The sequence below is a fragment of the Panthera tigris genome, chromosome C2, assembly GCF_018350195.1.
Source record: "Panthera tigris isolate Pti1 chromosome C2, P.tigris_Pti1_mat1.1, whole genome shotgun sequence".
NCBI classification, from domain to species: Eukaryota; Metazoa; Chordata; class Mammalia; order Carnivora; family Felidae; genus Panthera; species Panthera tigris.
In genome coordinates this window covers 107,894,392-107,914,567 of record NC_056668.1, presented here as the reverse complement: position 1 = coordinate 107,914,567, position 20,176 = coordinate 107,894,392, and the positions used below count along the sequence as shown (strand labels likewise).

The 20,176-nt window shown below is 36.1% G+C and overlaps 1 protein-coding gene across 3 annotated transcripts in view; it reads left to right on the top strand.

Annotated features, from left to right (window-relative positions):
• Nucleotides 1-20,176, top strand: part of GMPS (guanine monophosphate synthase) — a 78,337-nt gene that overhangs the window by 25,875 nt on the left and 32,286 nt on the right. For all 3 annotated transcript variants that reach the window (XM_042999005.1, XM_042999006.1, XM_042999007.1), the window contains exons 3-7: nt 2,658-2,772; nt 9,733-9,830; nt 13,666-13,769; nt 19,144-19,337; nt 19,574-19,739. In XM_042999005.1, the coding sequence (XP_042854939.1) occupies nt 2,658-2,772; nt 9,733-9,830; nt 13,666-13,769; nt 19,144-19,337; nt 19,574-19,739 (677 nt within the window). The remainder of the gene's footprint in view (nt 1-2,657; nt 2,773-9,732; nt 9,831-13,665; nt 13,770-19,143; nt 19,338-19,573; nt 19,740-20,176) is intronic.

Sequence of the window (20,176 nt, the reverse complement as noted above, 5' to 3'; positions counted from 1 at the left end):
GCTGCCATTTGTAACCTTAATAGGCTCTTAAACATTAATGCTATGTTTCCTCCAAATACAAGATGTTTAATTTTTCTTAAAAACAGAATTTTTTTTCCATTAGAGAAATGTTTAACTTTTAAAGACTTCATAGATGTGTTTATCCTGTGAGTCTTGTTTCTGAAATAGAGTGGATTTGGACATCAGAAAAGACAGGTTTAAATTTAACTCTGTACTAGTCTTAGAATACAGTTAAAAACAGTTTTGTCTTTTAAACTGTAGAATTTTTAGAGTAAGAAGAGACCCTTGAGTTTATCTAATGCAATTGTCTCTGTTTGCCAGTGAGAACCAGTTTTAGGGAATCAAAAAATGGTGCGAGAATTCTGAATTCCTTCTGTCATATCTAAGCTCCTTCATTCCCCTCACCCAAACAAAGAAACACTCTCCAGCAAACTAACCTAGGCTGAATATTTAAGAATAGGGTAGCCAAATACTTGGCACTAGAATGCTAACTGTTTTTCCTGCCCTCTCCCCACCATCATAAACAATTCCTAGGTCTTGCTTGTGTCTAGAGGTTCTTTCTGTATAGGAGTATAGGAACTCTAGCACTGTGGCTTTGATTACTATAACCCTTTCTGCTGAGAGATCTATTTGATCACCCTTTTCGTAAAATATTAGTATTATGACAGGAAAGACCTCTTAACCTTGTTTTCGGAAGTTTGACCTGCTTGTTACATAAAATTGGTATCTGGAATGCCTTATGGCTTATTGGGTTTTGTAATTGCAAGTTAGTTTCAAAATAATTGCAGAGTAGAAATAGAAGACTCAGAATGAGTGATTAGCTCTTCTTGAGAGTTACTGAGATAAGAATTTTCATAATTGGCTTAAGTACTCCTTGAGTTTCATCCTTGACTAAGTCCATTACCTTTTCTTTTTAATAGTATTAAGAATCTTACAGTCCTGGGGCACCTGGGTGGCTCCGTCAGTTAAGTGGCCAACTTTGGCTCATGAGTTTGAGCCCTGTGCTGGGCTCTGTGCTGACAGCTCAGAGCCTGGAGCCTGATTGGGATCCTGTGTCTCCCTGTCTCTCTGCCCCTCCCCCACTAACACACTGTCTCGCTTTCTCTCAAAAATAAATAAACGTGAAAAAAAATTAAAATTAAAAAAAAAAAAATCTTACAGTCCTGAGTTGTTTAGCAGATTATTGAAGGATGCTGGGCAGTCCCACGGTGGTTATGTTTTATAAAACTAAGTATAACATATTGCAGTTTTAGAGGTCTTGATTACTAAGTATATTTTATAGAATTCTAGCTTATGCATTAAAAAAATTTTTTTTTAATGCTTAGTTTTGAGAGAGAGAGAGAGAGAGAGAGAGAGAATACAAGTAGGGAGGGGCAGAGAACAAGGGAGACACAGAATCTGAAGCAGACTCCAGGCTCTGAGCTGTCGGCATAGAGCCCAGTGCAGGGCTCTGTGAGTTCATGACAAAACTGAAGTCAGACCAAACCAGGAGTTCATGACCTTAGCCAAAGACGGATACTTACCCGACCGAGTCACCCAAGTGCTCCTTTAGCAACTTCTTATACAATTAAATCTTTACTGGAGGTGCAGGTCTCTCTCTGATTCTGGTTATTTGTAGCCATGTGAGAGTGAAGGTCAGGTGCTGCCAGATTCCCCCCTTCCTAAAGAAAACCCAGAAATACAGATTTTTATGTAAAATTTTCAATATTAAAATGTTCTAAATTTTTGGAGTGAATTCTGAAGGCCAAATTGGATCTGTCAGTGGCCAGGTGAGAAGCATAGGCCTCAGTTTGCAGCCTTTTTCATAATAACAGTTCGACTCCCAAGTTAACCTATAGAATGCTCTGTAAATTGTAATATAGTGAAGTTATCATATTGACCTGAGAGAATGCCATGTGGGCAAAAGTCATATGTTAGTTCCTTTTCTTGGGTCTTAGGTAAAACTGTTGGGAATGTTGGACAGGTTTTCAGCCAACATAGGTTATTATTCATATTCTGTCATCCTTTGATGTATCTTGCTTTGAGTCATCTAGGGTCTTTCTGTGATGTGCTTTACTCCTTGGGTCCCAGAAGATCTGTATTTTCAATTTCTCCCTTTAGCATTTTCATTTAGTTCCTTCATGAATGAAGAAGACAAAACAAATTCATGCTAAATTTTCACAGATACAAATATTAGTATTTATGTATTTGAAGTTTGTACTTATTAACAAGTGAATGTTGAAATGATAGATTTTAACACATTGCAATAGAGTAAAAATGATTAAGCTGTGTAGGAGGCTGGATTTGCTATAATATACTGAAAACATAATATAATCCCTGAATCTGTATTGAGTCTCCCTCAGTGCTTCAAACGAGAGAAAATACAGACTTTGTACAACAGGGGGCGCCTGGGTGGCTCAGTTGGTTGAGCGTCTGAATTTGGCTCCGGTCATGATCCCAGGGTTGTGGGATCGAGCCTGTCATCAGGCTCTGCACTGAGCGTGGAGCCTGCTTGAGATTCTCTTTCTCCCTCTGCCTCTCTTGTCCGCTCATACACTTTCTCCCTCTCTCTCTCTCTCTCTCAAAAAAAAAAAAAAAAAAAAAAAAAAAAAAGAGAAGAAAAGAAAAAAAATCAGCTGTCAGAGATTCTTCACTGACTCTCTTCCTTAAATCTACAGTGCTATTATCATCTCTGGAGGCCCTAATTCTGTGTATGCAGAAGATGCTCCCTGGTTTGATCCAGCAATATTCACGATTGGCAAGCCTGTTCTTGGAATTTGCTATGGCATGCAGGTACATTGGTGAATTTGCCTTAAGAATTGACTTAATTTTATCCTGTTTGTGACTCTTACTGTATTAGTATTTTCTGTCTTTAGAGTATGTAGGATATTTAGTTGTATGAGCTAATTTGTGCATATTACGAGGGTTTACAAATTGCTACAATAGCATGGCAGAATTGACCTGAGTGGAAATCTCTTTTCAGAAAAAAACAGCTATATTACTGCATATAACATAACACTATCCATTAAAAAAATAAACTTAGACATTCAGATTTATGTGTTACAGAAATAGCACACAGAGCTTCTATGTATTTTTACTCAATTTCCTTACTATTGACACTTTTAACCTTTGAGAGTAACTTGCACACATGATGTCTTGTTACTTGTTGTATTTTCTAAGGGCTAGGGCTCTCTTCTGTGTAACCACAGTACAAATAATAAAATCCGTAAGTTAACATTGATTCACTTGTGCATCTAATCCACAGAGTGAATTTACATTGCACTGTTTGTCTCATTAATGTCCCTTATAAGTCCTGGATCCAAACCAGGACCATATATATTTAGTTGTCATGTTTCTTATTATCAGACACCTTTACTTTGGAACCATTCCTCAGTCTTTTCCTTCTCTTTCGTGACCTTGACAGATTAAAAAAAAAAAAAAAGGATATTCCAGTTCTTTGTAGATGATGCTTCAATTTTGGTTTATTTGCTGTTTCTGCATTGTTAGATTTAGGTTATTACTTATTTATTTTCTTTGGCAGGAGTACCATAGAAGTGATGCTGTGCTCTTCTCAGAGTATCTAACTAGGAGGCACCCGATCGATGTCTGTGTGTACCATGACAGACAATGTTAATTTTGATTATTTTGTTAAGATGGTGTCTGCCAAGTGTCTCCACTGTGTTATTAATATACACCTTGGAATTGTATCAAAAACAAGAATAAATAGGGACTGAGGTCTAGACATAAGCTATTCTTTTATGAATTAGGTGTTTAGAAATCTATTTTGGCTGCTTTGGTACTTCTTTGGTTACTTTATTTTTAGGTAGTATAGGTTTATTAGACTAGTAGAATGTGATTACTGACTAAGATGATGGGAAGATAATGAACCAGAACCTGCTAAAATCTCACTTAGCAAAGAATAATTTGTTTAATACGGTCTATTTACTGACGAGGTGGGAATAGAAATAAATTAAGAAAAGTTATCCTGGGGCACCTGGGTGGCTCAGTCGGTTGTGTCCAACTTCGGCTCAGGTCATGATATCATGGTTTGTGAGTTCGAGCTCCGCATCAGGCTCTGTGCTGACAGCTCGGAGCCTGGAGCTTGCTTTGGATTCTATGTCTCCCTCTCTCTCTGCCCCTCCCCTGCTTGTGCTCTCTCAAAAATAAATAAATGTCAAAAAAAAATTTTTTTTTAAAGTTATCCCTAGTGGTTGTAAGCAACATGATTTTCTAAAGTGTGTCTTACTTAACCATGTCATCTGAAAATTGAGTTAGCTGGGAAAATATTCCCTGAGTAATAATTATTAATTGATATGTTACAGTATTTTGACTTTTCTAGTGTGAGAAACAAGATACTTTTTTGTTAAACTCAGAATTCTCTGCTATGATAAGAATAGCCAAATAAATATGATGACTAGATTCACTTGCTTGTGAATTGTCTTCATCTCTTCCCTTTTGCCCACCTTAAGCGGAAGGGAGGACAGGGTCGGAATACAAGTGGAATTAATCTAATTGTGAGAGTTAATCCATTGATTAACCAAATGGAATTGGTGTTAATTCAGATACTGCTTTTTACTTCCCCATGATACTCTGTTCCTCCCTAATTGATTATTGAGAACTGCCTATTAATTTTTGATTACTTGTATGCGTAGCTTAATAATTAAGACAATGTGTTCTTTCTCCCAGTGACCGAGTTGTTTTAAGTTTTTGGATTGAAGATAATTTGAAATTTTAGTAAGTGGGCAAAACAGGGAGTCATTTTTTTTTTTTAAACAATCTGATTGAAACCTTTATGCTTTAATATGAATATTGTACAGAAGGAGGCTGTTTAAAAGGTAGAAAGTGAGCAGACCAGTATATTCTCTTTTAGCTATCTCTGGAGTATTCGGCAAAGTAAAAAAAAATATAAATCAATGTTCACAAAATAAAAAAATATAAATCAGTGTGAATATATTCTAACTTGGATATAAGTTAAAAAATAAATTATTAAAAAATGTGAATGTTTCATTATCTCTATGCTTGATACAAGAGCAGAATATTAGGAATCATCGGTCTGTTAAACGGCTTTACCAGATTTCATTTCTTGCTAATTGTTGTTACAGTTTTCCACTTTGATTTAGAGGAAATACTGATCACTACAAATATGTGACATACAGAGTCCAAAGGCTATAATAGATATTTTCTTCTCTATGCAACAAACATTTTCTAGTAAAAGGCTCTTTTTCCCGTTAATATTCTCTGAAATGTCAAGTGGTGATTATGAATTTCACTTGGTTAATAACTTATTTTTAGATTTTCTTATGTAATATTCTAATAAATCCATTTTCTTAGAAGAGCCTGCATCTTGATTTAGTTGATATTTGGATGACTCTTTTTTTTAAATATATCTTCACTGTAGGATGTAATGTATTTACATCATTGATTTTCCATGCCAGAGTAGTCAGTATTAATCATACAGCACAACTTAAGTGTTTTTTAGTATATTGAGAGGTATTATAACATTCTGTAAGGAAGACTCTCATAGATACCTTTTTTCAGGACCCACTTACAGTGAAATACATGTGGAAAATGTTGCCTGAATTTAAGTGCTAGTGACTGTTTCTCCCTTATGCCAGTCCCTCATATAACTGTGAGGCCTAGTTTTTCTGTTATTCATTAAGGATCTTTATTGTAGCCAGAGCCAGGCCTGCTCAGGTTAAATGTGTACAACAATCTGCCTTTATGTCCTCTGAACTTACATAGTAGGACAGTGGAATAGGCTGATCTTGGTCTTTAGACAAAAATCGTCTTTCCATAAAATACTGGTATAGATGGCACATCTAGCTAATAAGCTGTCTATAAAGGACTGACTGATATTTCTTAATGGCTATTAGTTGGGTAAGTTTAGCACCAAAGGTCTCACTCTGGGATGTACTTTTGCCCCCAACAGCATTCTGAAATTTTAGTAATTTCACTATTTTATGTACCATCTTTTCCCATTCTTGAGACTCTCTTGTAGAGACTTTCTAATTGCTTTCTGGTAATTCTTTGCTTTAGAAGAAAAAAGTTAGTCCTGCTCGTTGCTCCACTTATTTCTATTACCACTCAGCATAAGAAATAGAATATTAGTACAACTTTCGAAACTCTCTTTATACTTTTCTCCATTCATGTTTTTTTCCTACCAGAGGCAGCACTTTTCCTGAATTTTATTATTCATTCTTTCTTTTCCTTACAGCTTTAGACATAAGCTTATATCCTTAAATAATGTTATTTAGGTTGCCCATTGATCTTTATATAAATGAAATTCTGCATGTTAATACATTTAATTGTAAGTGACTCATGTTCACTACTGAATTTTTTGTTTGAATAGCACAGATTAATTATACATTTCACTATTGGTATTGCTGGTCTTTTTCCAATTTTTTGCTATTACAGACAATACTGCCATGAATATTTTTGTACTTGTCTTTTGGCGTTCTGCATACTCTAACTTTTCTCTAGGGCAGCCATGAACTGAAATGCTGAATCTCAGCTTTACTAGTAATATTTCCCTCCAATTTACATTCCTGCAGCAGTATGTGAAAATTCCTTGTGCTCTATATTCCTGCCAAGCCTTAACATTGTCAGATTTCTTGTTTTATTTGCCAATCTGAAGAGGCATTAAATGGGATCACATTGTAGTCTTAATGTTCATTTTCCTTATTATTGTAAGATTTGTATGTTTATTTGCCAGTAGTGTCTGCTTTAGTATAGAAGCATGTTAATGATTTTTGCCCATTTTTCTATTACAGTGTCTTATTTTACTGTGTTTGTATATGATGGATACTAAACATTAGCCAAATACATATAGCAGATACCTTCTAGATTGTGACTTGCCTCTTCACTGTTGTAATTTCACTTGGTTTCTGTTTTTATCCTTTTTTTCTTTCTCTTTCTTTCTTTCCTTTTTTTTTTTTTTGCATCCTGAGAAACTTCTTTATTACAAGTGTTTGGTTTCTTTACACACTCCATGAGGTTTTGTCAAATTACTTCTATTAAAAGGGTGTATCCTTCCCTTTCTCTCTCCCAAACCTAACCCTTGTTGTAAAACTGGCAAGATAAGAGCTGATCTGATTGGGGCAGTAGATCTGGAGTACTGCATGAGTTTCTTTTGAGTCATTTATGACAGTGGGGTTATGAGGAATCCATACTGAAAACCATTTCCTTAAGTCAGAATACTAAAACAAAAATTTAACAAGAAAACAAATTGTTTTATTATAGGTAAAGTTATCCCCCCTTCTCACAAACACAAGCTTAACTGATTGTCAGCTCTTTGCATTTTAACCTGAAGTAGTGTAGTCAGGAAGGGCACCCCCCCCCCCCAAGAAAAAAACCAAACAAACATGAAAGCTTTCTCAACAGGTAAGATAACTTCAAATTTTAGGGCAAGCCTTTGGCTTTGTAAAAGCATTTAATTTAGATTTTGTGAACTCTTAATTTGTGTTGAGTTTGAACAGCTTTAGTTTTCTTGATCATTCAGCTGTCTTTTAATTAAGAATGGCAAATTAAAGGAGGTAGAGGCGCACAAGGTTCACTGAGTATATGAAAGACAGCATTTTTCATTCAGCAAATTTTAATGACTGCTTTGGGCCACATGCTTTGGTAGGCCTCTGGGACTGTGAAGAAATCTGAAGACATGGGGGAGAGCACATGGTCTCATTGTTTTGGCAGTTACACTTGTTTGGCTGGAGTAGAGAAGTGGGGGTGGGGAAGAGAGGTGATACTAGACAGGGGGCATGTAATGAAAGCTTTTTGTGTAATATAAGCGACTTGGACTTTATCCTATAGACAGAGGGTCAGCAAACTGTGGCCTGCCTCCACATCTGGCCCATTGCCTCTTTTTGTATGACCTGCAAGCTAAGAATAGTTTCTGTGTTTTTATTTATTTTTTACTTTTATTTATGTGTTTATTTTAGCACGAGCCAGAGAGAGGGGCAGAATGAGAGAAAGAGAGCCTTAAGCAGGCTCCATGCTCAGCACAGAGCCCCAACCCTGGGGCCGATCTCATGACCCTGGGATCATGACCTGAGCTGAAATCAAGAGTTGGTTGCTCAGTCAACTGAGCCACCCTGGTGCCCCAGTTTTTATGGTTTCAAATACTTGGAATAAATTTTTTTAAACTGTGTGTGTGTGTGTTTTTTTTAATGTTTATTTATTTTGGGTGTGAGGGACAGAGAGAGAGTGGGAGAGAGAATCCCAAGCAGTCTCCATACTGTCAGCACAGAGCCCTACTTGCAGCTGTATCTCATGAACTGTGAGGTCATGACCTGAGCCAAAACTAAGAGTTGGATGCTTAACCGACTCAGCCACCCAGGTGTCCTGAAATAAAAATTTTTTTAGAGAATTACATTTTGTGATGTGAAAATTAAGTGAAATTCACATTTCAGTGTCCATAAATAAGGTTTTATTGGAACATAGCCCTATCCATTTCTTTAAGTGTTGTCTGTGGACAATACTTGTCTGTAGCTTTCATGCTATGGCAAGAATTGCATGGTTGCTTCAGAGGCAGTAGGGCCTGCAAAGACCAAAATACCTACTCTTTACAGGAAAAGTTTACCAACCCTGCTGTAGATGGTAGAGAGCCATTGAAGAAATTAATCATGGACTAACACAATCATATTTATATTTTAGTAGCTGACATTGGTAGATCTCTAGAATATAGACTGGTTAGACTGTAGCAATGTTTCCTAAACTGTGTGGTAGTTAATGTACTGCAGAAAGTGTTTAATACCTGGGTTTTTAGTTAGGGAAATTTGGGCTAAATGGGTTAACAAGTTTTGTTTTGTTTTTTTCTCTCTTTTGGGCTTAACCCAAACCTTTATTGCAGGAAGTTTTATTTTGAATGTCTTCAGAGGAGAATGTAGAGGGCAGCATTTGCTGATGATTTTGAGGAATATTCCACTGTGCATTGTAAGAATGGACATTTATTTAGCCCTCTGCCTGCTTTTTTGTTGGGAGCTGGGTCAACCTGTAACCTGCATGGGTATGGCAGGTATCTTATGACACCTGTTGTGGAACAGACAAACCCAGATGAGTTGTAGTGGTTACCTCAATCAGAAATAATGATTGTAAAAATCTTTTGTGTATTTTTTTTTGGTGTTGGGGAGGAGTTGGGCAAATGTGAATGATAAATTAGAAGATTGATTGACACAAGGAGGGGCAGAATGAAGAGACTGTTTGAAATAAGAGTCTGTAGGTGTATGGGATTTGTACAAATGTATGTAATTGAAAGACCAGATATTCTTGCTTACGCTGTGTCCACACCATAGCCTTCTGCAGGCTTTCAGACTGTTCCTTTGGGGCCAAAGATTAAATCGCTTGGAGAAATTTATACCTGTCTAGTTTTAATACCACAGCTCTTCTATCATCTGCTCTTTTTCTAAGCTCAGAGTACCTTTTAAAATGCTTTTAAATTAAACTCAGATGTAAGTATTAAACCTCCATTTTAACAGATGAATTAAAGTACACTAAATGGAAAATCTGCCAGTATTTAATAGAAATTAACCTCAGGTCAGATATGTAATCTAGTTTTGTTTTATAACTATTCTTCTTAATAACTGTGCAATTTTATATGATAATACCAAGTTATCTATATTTATCTAAGTCTTTGATTTTTGGGGCACAAACATAGCAGATATTCTGAAAATAAGAAATATAGATTACTAAATTAGCATAATAAAATGGGTAATTTTCTTTTGACTTACATTAATGTCAATTTATTCTTTTTTTGAACAGATGATGAATAAGGTATTTGGAGGTACTGTGCACAAAAAAAGTGTTAGAGAAGATGGAGTCTTCAGTATTAGTGTGGACAACACATGCTCATTGTTCAGGTATTATAGATATTTTTAGATGAGTAAGAATGGTTAGTAGAGTACCTGATTTAAAGTTGGGATTGTTACTCTTCAAAATTAGAGAATCTGTAATAATGAAATTAAGGCCATCCTAGTGGCCATCGGAGTAATTGTCATATTTGTTTTCCATTTGAGTGTCAGGATGGCAGAGGGTGGTGGGGAGGCTGATTAGGAATAGTGAAAGCCCTTATGACCTAATTTAAAAACACTTGTGCAGTCTTGGATTCCTGTTTGGAGTTGTGGACTGGGATGCTAACATTTATGGCTTTTCTTTTTTACTCTTTGGGGTACGATTTTAAACATTCGTGTGCCAGGTGTGGCAAATCGATAATGTTTTAAACTATCTTGCATCTGCCACGTGTGTTTGTATATCTCTTCCTTCATGTTTTTTGCTGGGTACTTAGCAAACAGCCAAATTGTTGGACTCATTGCTAAATACGTGTTATGTTTCCCTCCTCACTTTCTCTGTGTTGAGCGTAACTGTACCTAGTGTACTATTTTTTAATATAGTGAATGTATTAATTGATTTTGTTGCTAGGTGATAATAGATAAGGTGCTATAGCTCTAATCTATTTGAAGATAGGTGAATGAGCCTATTCATAGCTTCCTAGAATCATTTATCTTCTGCTTGACTTAAAAAAAAAATGCTGTTTTCATTCAGTTTTCTAAAGAACCATAAACTTTCCTTTTTTGGGTTTTTCTGTGTTTTGGGTAAAGCTCATTTTGGTGGACTATTAATAGTGTTACTTACTTTCTTGTTTTTGTTTTTTTTTTTTTTTAAGTAATCTCTACACCCAATGTGGGCTTCAAACTCATGACCCCAAAATCAAGAATTGCATGCTCCAAAGACTGAGCCAGCCAAGGGCCCCCCTCACTTAATTCATTTTGACTTAAGTTTAATTTTTATTTCTTTTTCTTTTCCTTTTTTTTTTTTTTAATATTATAAGTAATCTGTACACTGGACATGAAGCTCAAACTTAACTCTCAGATCAAGAGTTACATGCTCTACTGACTGAGCTAGTCAGGCGCCCCTTAAATTTCCTTTTTACTTTAAAACTACATTTCCCCCTTACTGCAGTAAATCTGTAAAGTGCAGGCTGATATCGATTGATACAGAGTTAACCTGTTTTTCTTTTTTTTTTGGTGAATCCAAGAAGTCTGTTTATTTATAATTTAAGTATAGTTGACACGATGTCACATTAGTTTCAAGGTACAATATAGTGATTAGACAAGTCTATCCATGATGTGGTTACTTTTTTTTTTTTTTTTTTTTTTTAATTTATTTTTGAGAGTCAGAGCATGAGTAGGGGAGGGTCAGAGAGAGAGGGAGACTTAGAATCCAAAGCAGGCTCCAGGCTCAAACTCAAACTCAGGAGCCATGAGATCATAACCTGAGCTGAAGTCAGTTGCTCAATCAACTGAGCCACTTATGTTCCCCTTGTTATCATTTCTTTTAACTGCTAATTATTTTTAGTTACGGGTTTGTTATAAGGTTCTTTTTTTTTTTTTTTTGAATTTGAATTAGTTAACATTTAGTGTAGTAATGGTTTCAGGAATAGAACCCAGTGATTCATCACTTACGTATAATACCCATTGCTTGTCACAAGTACCCTCCTTACTTCCCATCATCCATTTAGCCCACCCTACTACTCACCTCCCCTCCGGTGACTCTCAATTTGTTCTCTGTATTTAAGAGTCTCTTGGGTTTGCCTCCCTCTCTGTTTTTATCTTGTTTTATTTTTACTTCTCTTCCCCTATGGTCATGTTTTGTTTCTTAAATTCCACATATGAGTGAAATCATACAATATTTATTTTTCTCTGACTTATTTCACTTAGCATAATACACTCTAGTTCCATCCATGTTGTTGCAAATGGCAGGATTTCATTCTTTTTGATCATACTGTGTGTAAGGTTCTTAAAGGCTCCATTGACTTGTGCCTAAATTAATTCTTAATGAATAGTTTTCTCCAAATTGGACAGATCAGAAATTTTAAAATCCAACTTATTTTTATCTGAAATAGAGACATAACCCCAGTTGATACACAAAACAGGCTGTGGCTATCTCCTCTTTAATTTTGAGGAAGAGCAAAAATAAGTGTATCTGTTCAAAGATTATCATTTTTCAAAACAGCCAAATGGCTCAAAATAATTTTATGAACTGAAGCTATTCATTACCAAAATACATTTGAAATCCAGTGCTTATCCGTTTCATAATGGAGAGGTTGTTTACATTCATCTGTATCCCAAGTGACTAGTCTTGAGAACCATTTTAGGAGTCATGGTGGTATATGATACTGCAAGAGGTTTTTTTAAATCTAAAGATCTGGTTAAAATTTAAAGTTTTTCTGTCTTCTAATTCTACAATTCTGGGACTCCCCTTCATTAATCCTAAACAACAATGGTGACAGCAGTTAGTAAACCCAAAACATCGTTTTGGCTTTAATATACTTTTATCTTCTTGCTTTATTTTTAATTAATTTTTTTTAACTTCTTAATATTCAGACCTCTTCCAGATTTTCTCATAATATAAAAAATGTCTTTTTATAGTTGATTTGTCTGAATCAGGGTCAGAGAAAGTCCATGCGTTGCATTTGATAAATGTTACTGACAATTTCTTTAATCCATGCCTTTGTTTGGCGTGAGAAGTAGAGATACACATTGCTACCGGGTTGTCTTTGTTTCTAGGCCTTTTCAGTGAACACAGTTAGTCAAAATGTATTCTTTTAGAAAAAACAAAATCAGTGTACATTCTTATTTCCAATTAAAATGAATGTTTATAGGGTTTTTATCTAATTCCTTTGATTTTGCATCTGCTTACTGTGAGGCTAAAAATCTGAATTCCTAATTATATTAATTATTTAATATTTATTTTACCCTGTGATATGTATGTATTTATACTCTCTAGCTGCAAAATAACACTACCAGTATTAGTACTATCACTTTTTGATAGAAAACTACTGAATATTTAGTTCTCTGAAATGCCTTTTGTTCTTAAGATAGTTCCTAATAGGTAAAATTTTGAAATTAGTATTTTGTAGCTTCTTGAAATTATTTTTTATGTGTGTGGTTATACCACCAACTTTATTTTTTCAGTTTTTAAATTTTACAGATTGACTTTTTTTACGTTTATTTTTTTGAGAGATAGAAAACAAGCAAGTGAGGGGCAGAGAGAGAGGGAGATGCAGAATCCAAAGCAAGTTCCAGGCTCTGAGCTGTCAGCACAGAGCTGGATGCGGGGCTCGAACCCATGAACCATGAGATCATGACCTGAGCTGAAGTAAGACACTTAACCCACTGAACCACCCAGACGCCCCAACAGATTGCCTTTTTTGGTATTTAATGCTCTCATTGACTTTTTTTTTTTTTTAAATGATGCATAGAATAAATTTAAATTCCAGCAGAGTTGCACTGTTACATGTTTCTAAATTTTTTGATTTACATGTACGGTGAGCTAGTATTTCTAAAGGGAAAAAACAAACTTTAGTGATAAGATGAGTAAGTTCTCGGGATCTAATGTTCAGGGATGATGACTACAGTTAACACAGTATTGTATACTTGAAAGTTGCTAAGAGAGTAGATCTTAAATAGATGAAAAAAATGGTACCTATGCTAAATGATATGTGTTAACTAACCTTATTGTGGTAATTATTTCATAATAACATGTGTATATCAGATCATCAGGTTGTATTATCTTTAACTTACACAATGTTATATGTCAATTACATTTCAATAAAGCTGGAAAATAAAGCATAAGGTCTCATTGATCATGTCTCTAAGATATTTGTATGTTGTGTTTTATTTTTTGTATGTTTAGGGGCCTTCAGAAGGAAGAAATTGTTTTGCTTACCCACGGAGATAGTGTAGACAAAGTAGCTGATGGATTCAAGGTTGTGGCACGTTCTGGGAACATTGTGGCAGGTGAAAATTTTTAAACCTTTGCAGATCTCATTTCAAAAAACCTTATCTGAAAAGTCTAAAAATATGTTTCTGTATGAGGTACTCAAAAAGATTTTTTTAAGAGTTATTGTACATGTCATAAAATTGACCATTAATTTATGAAGGGAATTCAATATTAGATTATTTAAAGTTACTTACTGGTTTGCTCTGAAATACTTAAAAAAAATGTTCGTTAATTCATTCATTTTTTAAAATTAATTAATTTATAGAATTTACTTATTGTTTACATCCAAGTTAGCATATAATGCAACAATGATTTCAGGAGTAGATTCCTTAATGCCGCTTACCCATTTAGCCCATCTCCCCTCCCACAACCCTTCCAGTAACCCTCTGTTCTCTATATTTAAGAGTCTCTTCTGTTTTGTCCCCCTCCCTGTTTTTATATTATTTTTGCTTTCCTTCCCTTATGTTCATCTGTTTAGTATCTTAAATTCCTCATATGAGTGAAGTCATGTGATATTTGTCTTTCTCTAATTTCGCTTAACATAATACCCTCCAGTTCCATCCATGTAGTTGCAAATGGCAAGATTTCATTTTTTTGATTGCCGTGTAATACTCTGTTGTGTGTGTGTGTATACTACATCTTCTTTATCCATTCATCTGTTGATGAACATTTGGACTCTTTCTGTACTTTGGCTATTGTTGATAGTGCTGCTATAAACAGTGGGGTGCATGTGCCCCTTTGAAACAGCACACCTGTATCCCTTGGATAAATACCTAGTAGTGCAATTGCTGGGTCATAGGGTAGTTCTATTTTTAATTTTTTGAGGAACCTCCATGCTCTTTTCCAGAGTGGCTACACCAGTTTGCGTTCCCACCAGCAGCGCAAGAGATCTTCTCTCTCCGCATCCTTACCAACATCTGTTGTTGCCTGAGTTGTTAATGTTAGCCATTCTAACCAGTGTGAGGTGGTATCTCATTGTGGTTTTGATTTGTATTTCCCTGATGATGAGATGTTGAGCATTTTTTCATGTGTCGGGTAGCCTTCTGGATGTCTTCTTTGGAGAAGTGTCTATTCCTGTCTTTTGCCCATTTCTTCACTGGATTATTTGTTTTTTGGTGTTAATAAAAAATGTTCATTCTAATAAAAGTTCTCCAGATGCAAGATACTGCTTTTAGAGCTCAGGAAAAATTGGAGAATGGTCTGTTTTTCTGTTGTGCCTTATTCATAATTGGGTTTTTAAATGCCTTCCTTAGGTGTACATGGACATTTGCAAAACATCAGACTAAGCACTCAGGACATTTCTCTGAGCCAGGATTGGTAAACTGTGTTCTATAGTCTGTTTCTGTATGTTCAGGACCTAAAAATGATGTTTATTGTTATTAAAGAGTTATAATAAAAGGCAGGGATTGTGTCCCATGTATGCATGTGTCCCTAAGGGCCTAAAATTTTTACTCTTTAGCCCTTTGTAGAAATTTTACCAATCTGTGCTTTAAACCCATTTTTATTCTTGACTTTTCTGAGGAAGAGGAATTGATTTTCTGGCAGTTTGTGATTTTTGACATGCTTACTTGGTTAGTTGTTACGTAAATAATTATCAATCCTAGAAGTCAGTAGAAAATGGGTTTATCAATAAAGTTATTGTTTGAAATGCCACGCTTAAACAATAAGTTGAAAAAAAGATTTGTCATGGATAAACTGAATTGAGTATTCTGCCTGCAATTAGTTAATTAGACTAGTACATTAACATAGAAATGATTGATAATGGTTTTTGTCTTGAAATGTTTTTATTTAATATAAAAGATCAACAGTGTTAGATGGCTTATGTATTTTTTTTCATTCAACAAATACTTGTATACCTACTTTGTGCCAGTCACGGTTCTAGGTGCCAAGGATAGAGTAATGAACAAACTGGACAAAAGTCTCTGTTTAACATTCTAGTTGGGAGGAGGGATGGGACAGACAATACACAAATACAGAATATGTCAAGTGTCAGACGGTGTGTAAGTGCATTGAAAAAATACAGGGAAGAGAGGAGTGTTGCAGAATATGTGTGATTAGGGTTGTTACTGTTTTCTACAGGATATTCAGGGAGGGTATTCCTATAAAATGATACTGGGCATGAAGGAAGTGTGATCCTTCTAGATAGTTGGGGGAAGAGGAGATAGTAGTACAAAGCTCCTGGGATGGGACCGTGTTTGAGGAACAGCAAGGAGACTATGTGGTTGGAGCAGAAGAAGCCTGGGGGAGAGTGGTAGAGGTGAGATGAGGGAGGTGTTTGGGGGACCAGAACACAGACCCTTTGAGACCACTATGAACTTTTTGGCTTTACTCATAGCGAGGTAGAGTTTTGAACAAAGGAGAAACTGAATCTAATTTTAGGCTTACCTTGGCTACAATGAAGAGCAAAGAGGAATGGGTCAAATGTAGGAGTAGGGAGATCACTTAGTCTATTGTAGCAATTAGGAGAGGGGAGTGTAAGGTACAGTGTGGGAGAGGTACAAGTGGTCAACAGTTACTGGTTTCTCGCATAGATCTTGTATGTACTTTGTTAGATTTATACCAAAGTATTTCATTTATTTGGGTGCTAATTGTGTTTTCAGTTTCAAGTTCCACTTGTTCATTGTTGATGTGTAGGAAGGCAGTGAACTTTTGTGTATCAACCTTAGATCCTGCAACCCTGCTATGATCGCTTATTACTTCCTAGTGTTTTTCTGTGGATTTTTTAGGATTTTCTGTATAGGTGATCATGTCATCTGTGAACAAAGACAGTTTTATTTCTTCTTTCTCAACCTGCATGCCTTTTATTTTCATTCTGTTTTTTTCAGTGTTTTTTCTCATTGTTGTTCAGTTTTGGTTATTTCTATTGAGATATCCTGTAGCTGAGAGCTTCTTTCCTCAGCTCTGTCCAGTCAACTAATAAACCCATCAAAGGCATTCTTCATTTTTGTTAACAGTGCTTTTGATCCTAGCTTTCTTTTTGATCCCTTCTTAGACTTTCCATCCCTTTGCTTACATTACCCATTTGTTTTTGCATGCTGTCTGCTTTATCCATTAGTCTTAGCTGCTTAATCACAGTTTTTTTAAAAATGTTTATTTATTTTTGAGAGAAAGAGTGATGGAGGGAGGAGCAGAGAGAGGGAGACAGAGCCCGATGTTGGGCTAGAACTCACAAACCATGAGTTCTTAACCTGAGCCGAAGTCAGACACTTAACTGACTGAGCTACCCAGGCGTCCCAATCCTAATTGTTTTAAAGCCTGATCTGATCATTCCAACATCCCTGCGATATCTTAGTCTGGGTATCTGGTTCTGATGCTTATGGTATCTCTTTGAACTGTGTTCTTTGCCTTTAGGATGCCTTGTAATTTTTTGTTTGTTTTGGTTGTCATGCATGATGTACTAGTTAAAAGGAATTGTTGTAAATAGGCTTTTAGTATGTGATGGTAAGGTGTGGGGATAGGAAGAGTAGCTAGCTCTCAGTTTTTTAGTAAGCCTGGGTCCCTGGGCTGTTGACTTCACAAGTACTCAGTTTTTTCTCACTGTTAGATGGAATGTGATGACTAGAGTGGGCTGGATTTGGAGATTTCCCTTCTAGCAGGTCAGTGGTCTCTGATAGAAAGCTAACTCTTTAAGTGGATTAAATAGTTTCTCCTGAGAGTAGATAGACCTAGTTAGGAAGAACAGAATGTCCTGGTATATTTTAAAATGGTTTCTTTTTCCCTCTCCCTGACATTTACTTTGAGAGCTTAGTCAATCTCCTGGAGGTAAGATTCACAAAAGTGTCAGGGCCCGTGATGAGTGGGTACTCTTGGAATTTTTATCTCTCAGATTTTCACACTGAATCTCTAGCAATTCACTGATTATAGTTTAAGTTTCCCTACCTCAGCAGTGGTTCCTGTGGATGTTTGCACTCATGGGTTTCTGCTATGGTAAGTTATGATTCTCTGTGTTCATCTGCAGTCTTTCCAAGGGCAGTGGTTAACTTTCTGCTTATTGTTAGGACAGAGCAGTGTCCTTCAGGTTCTTACATGCTGGACTGGATACTGGAAGTAAGACTGGGTTCTGATAGGTTTTGAAAGGAGAGACAAAGGAATTGCTGTTGGATTACATGTGGAGTGGGGAAAAAAGGGTATAATTGGGCTTTAACTCCCAAGTTTTATGACCTGAGTATCCAGAAAGGTGAAGTTTTTGTTTACCTGATGGGTCAGAATGCAATCATGTGGATTTGTGTATTAAATTCAAGATGCCTTATTAATCATAGAAATAAAGGTATGAGTAGACATTGGTATATGTAGGTCTAGACTGTAGAGTAGAAAATTGGGCTTGAGGCATAAATTTGGGAGTATACCATCATGCGGGTAGAATTTAGAGCCGTGAGAGTGATAGATCACTCCATGTATAGAGAAGAGATTTAAGTGCTCAGTACTGGGCAACTTTCATTTGTAGAGATGGATAAGATGAGGAGGAACCAACAAAGATTAAGAAGGAACAGTGAAATCAGCAATGAACCAAGAGAGAATGGTGTCCTAGAATAGAACCCAAGTAAAGAAAATGTGAAGTTCGTTGGTATAGTAGAATGAGTATGAGTTTGGGAGCCTGCTAGACCTGATTTAACTACTTACGTAGCTGTACATTTCTTGATATCTCAGAGCCATAAACAGGGGTAATGCATGCACATGTAAAACATTTAGCCTAACACCTGTTGCTTAATAGGTAATCAGTAATTTCAGAAACACATTAGCCAAGTCCATGAAGTTATATCTGCAGTTAATAGTATCTAAGAAAGGAGTACTTAGAATATTCTCACAGGCCTAATACGTAAAGTTGGTAGCTGCACATTGCATATGAAAGCTACGTGGGACCGAGAGCCAAAATTGAGTTATCATTGGGGTGCCTGGGTGGCTCAGTTTGTTAAGCGTCTGACTTCGGCTCACGTCATGATCTCACAGTTCACGAGTTCGAGCCCTGCATTGGGCTCTGTGCTAACAGCTCAGAGCCTGGAGCCTGCTTCAGATTCTGTCTCTCTCTGCCCCTCTCCCACTCATGCTCTGTCTCTCTTTCTCTCTCTCAAAAATAAACATTAAAAGATTTTAAAAAATTGAGTTATCATTGTATTATGTAGACAAAGTAATCTGGGTGGAGAAGTTGAAAGTACTGTGAAATAATCTCTGTAGGACTTATTTCACTGTCATACATAAAAACCTTTGAAGAAAAATTGTGGCAATGTAGTTTTTGTTTTATGTGTTGTCTTTTTTTTCCTGTAGCTAAAAATGCACTGATTTATATCAGTTTTCACATTTATAGAGGAAGAAATTGTGAGGAATTACTATGGGTATTTAGTTGAGTCTTCAACATGAAAAAAATTTTAATTTGTGATTATTTTCTCTATAAAGGTATAGCAAATGAATCTAAAAAATTATACGGAGCACAGTTCCACCCTGAAGTTGGTCTTACAGAAAATGGGAAAGTAATACTGAAGAATTTCCTCTATGATATAGCTGGGTGCAGTGGGACCTTCACTGTGCAGAACAGAGAACTTGAGTGCATTCGAGAGATCAAAGAGAGAGTAGGCACATCAAAAGTTTTGGTAAGGAATTTACATCTGGAAGTCTACAAATTTATTTCAGTAATGTTAGAACTCAAAACTGGCTTCATCAACCATAGCCCTTAAATGTTGACTGGGTGATGGGATGCTTTGTGAGTTGCACTGGTTCAGAGTGCTTTTCCAATTACCATACATACTTGTGCTAAAAGCAGCGTTTTAAAAGCTGATAGTTTTGTTTGTTTACTCAATTTGATTTTTCTTTTAATTTCACCTTTTAGGTTTTACTCAGTGGTGGAGTTGACTCAACAGTTTGTACAGCTTTGCTGAATCGTGCTTTGAACCAAGATCAAGTCATTGCCGTGCACATTGATAATGGCTTTATGAGAAAACGAGAAAGCCAGTCTGTAGAAGAGGCCCTCAAAAAGCTTGGAATTCAGGTCAAAGGTATTGATGAACCCTAGAAGAGTTAATATATATATGAGGATTTATTTAACAAATCAAATCTAGCCTTATGGTTTGAATGAGCTCATTGCCTTAACCAAGTACATGTTTCTCAATAAGCTTATAGTTATGTTTTTTACATTATAAGTGTCTGGTTCAAGGGGCGCCTGGGTGGCTCAGTTAGTTAAGCATCTGACTTCGGCTCAGGTCATGATCTTGCGGTTCGTGGGTTCTAGCCTTGCGTCAGGCTCTGTGCTGATAGCTCGGAGCCTGCTTCTGGTTCTGTGTCTCCCTCTTTCTGCCCCTCTCTTACTCATGCTTGTTTCTATCTCTCAGAAATAAAACCTTAAAAAAAATTTGTGAGTATCCAGTTCAAGAGGTGTCCCAGTATAAATTTTAAAACTGTTGATTATTCCTAATGTTATATACAGATAACTAAA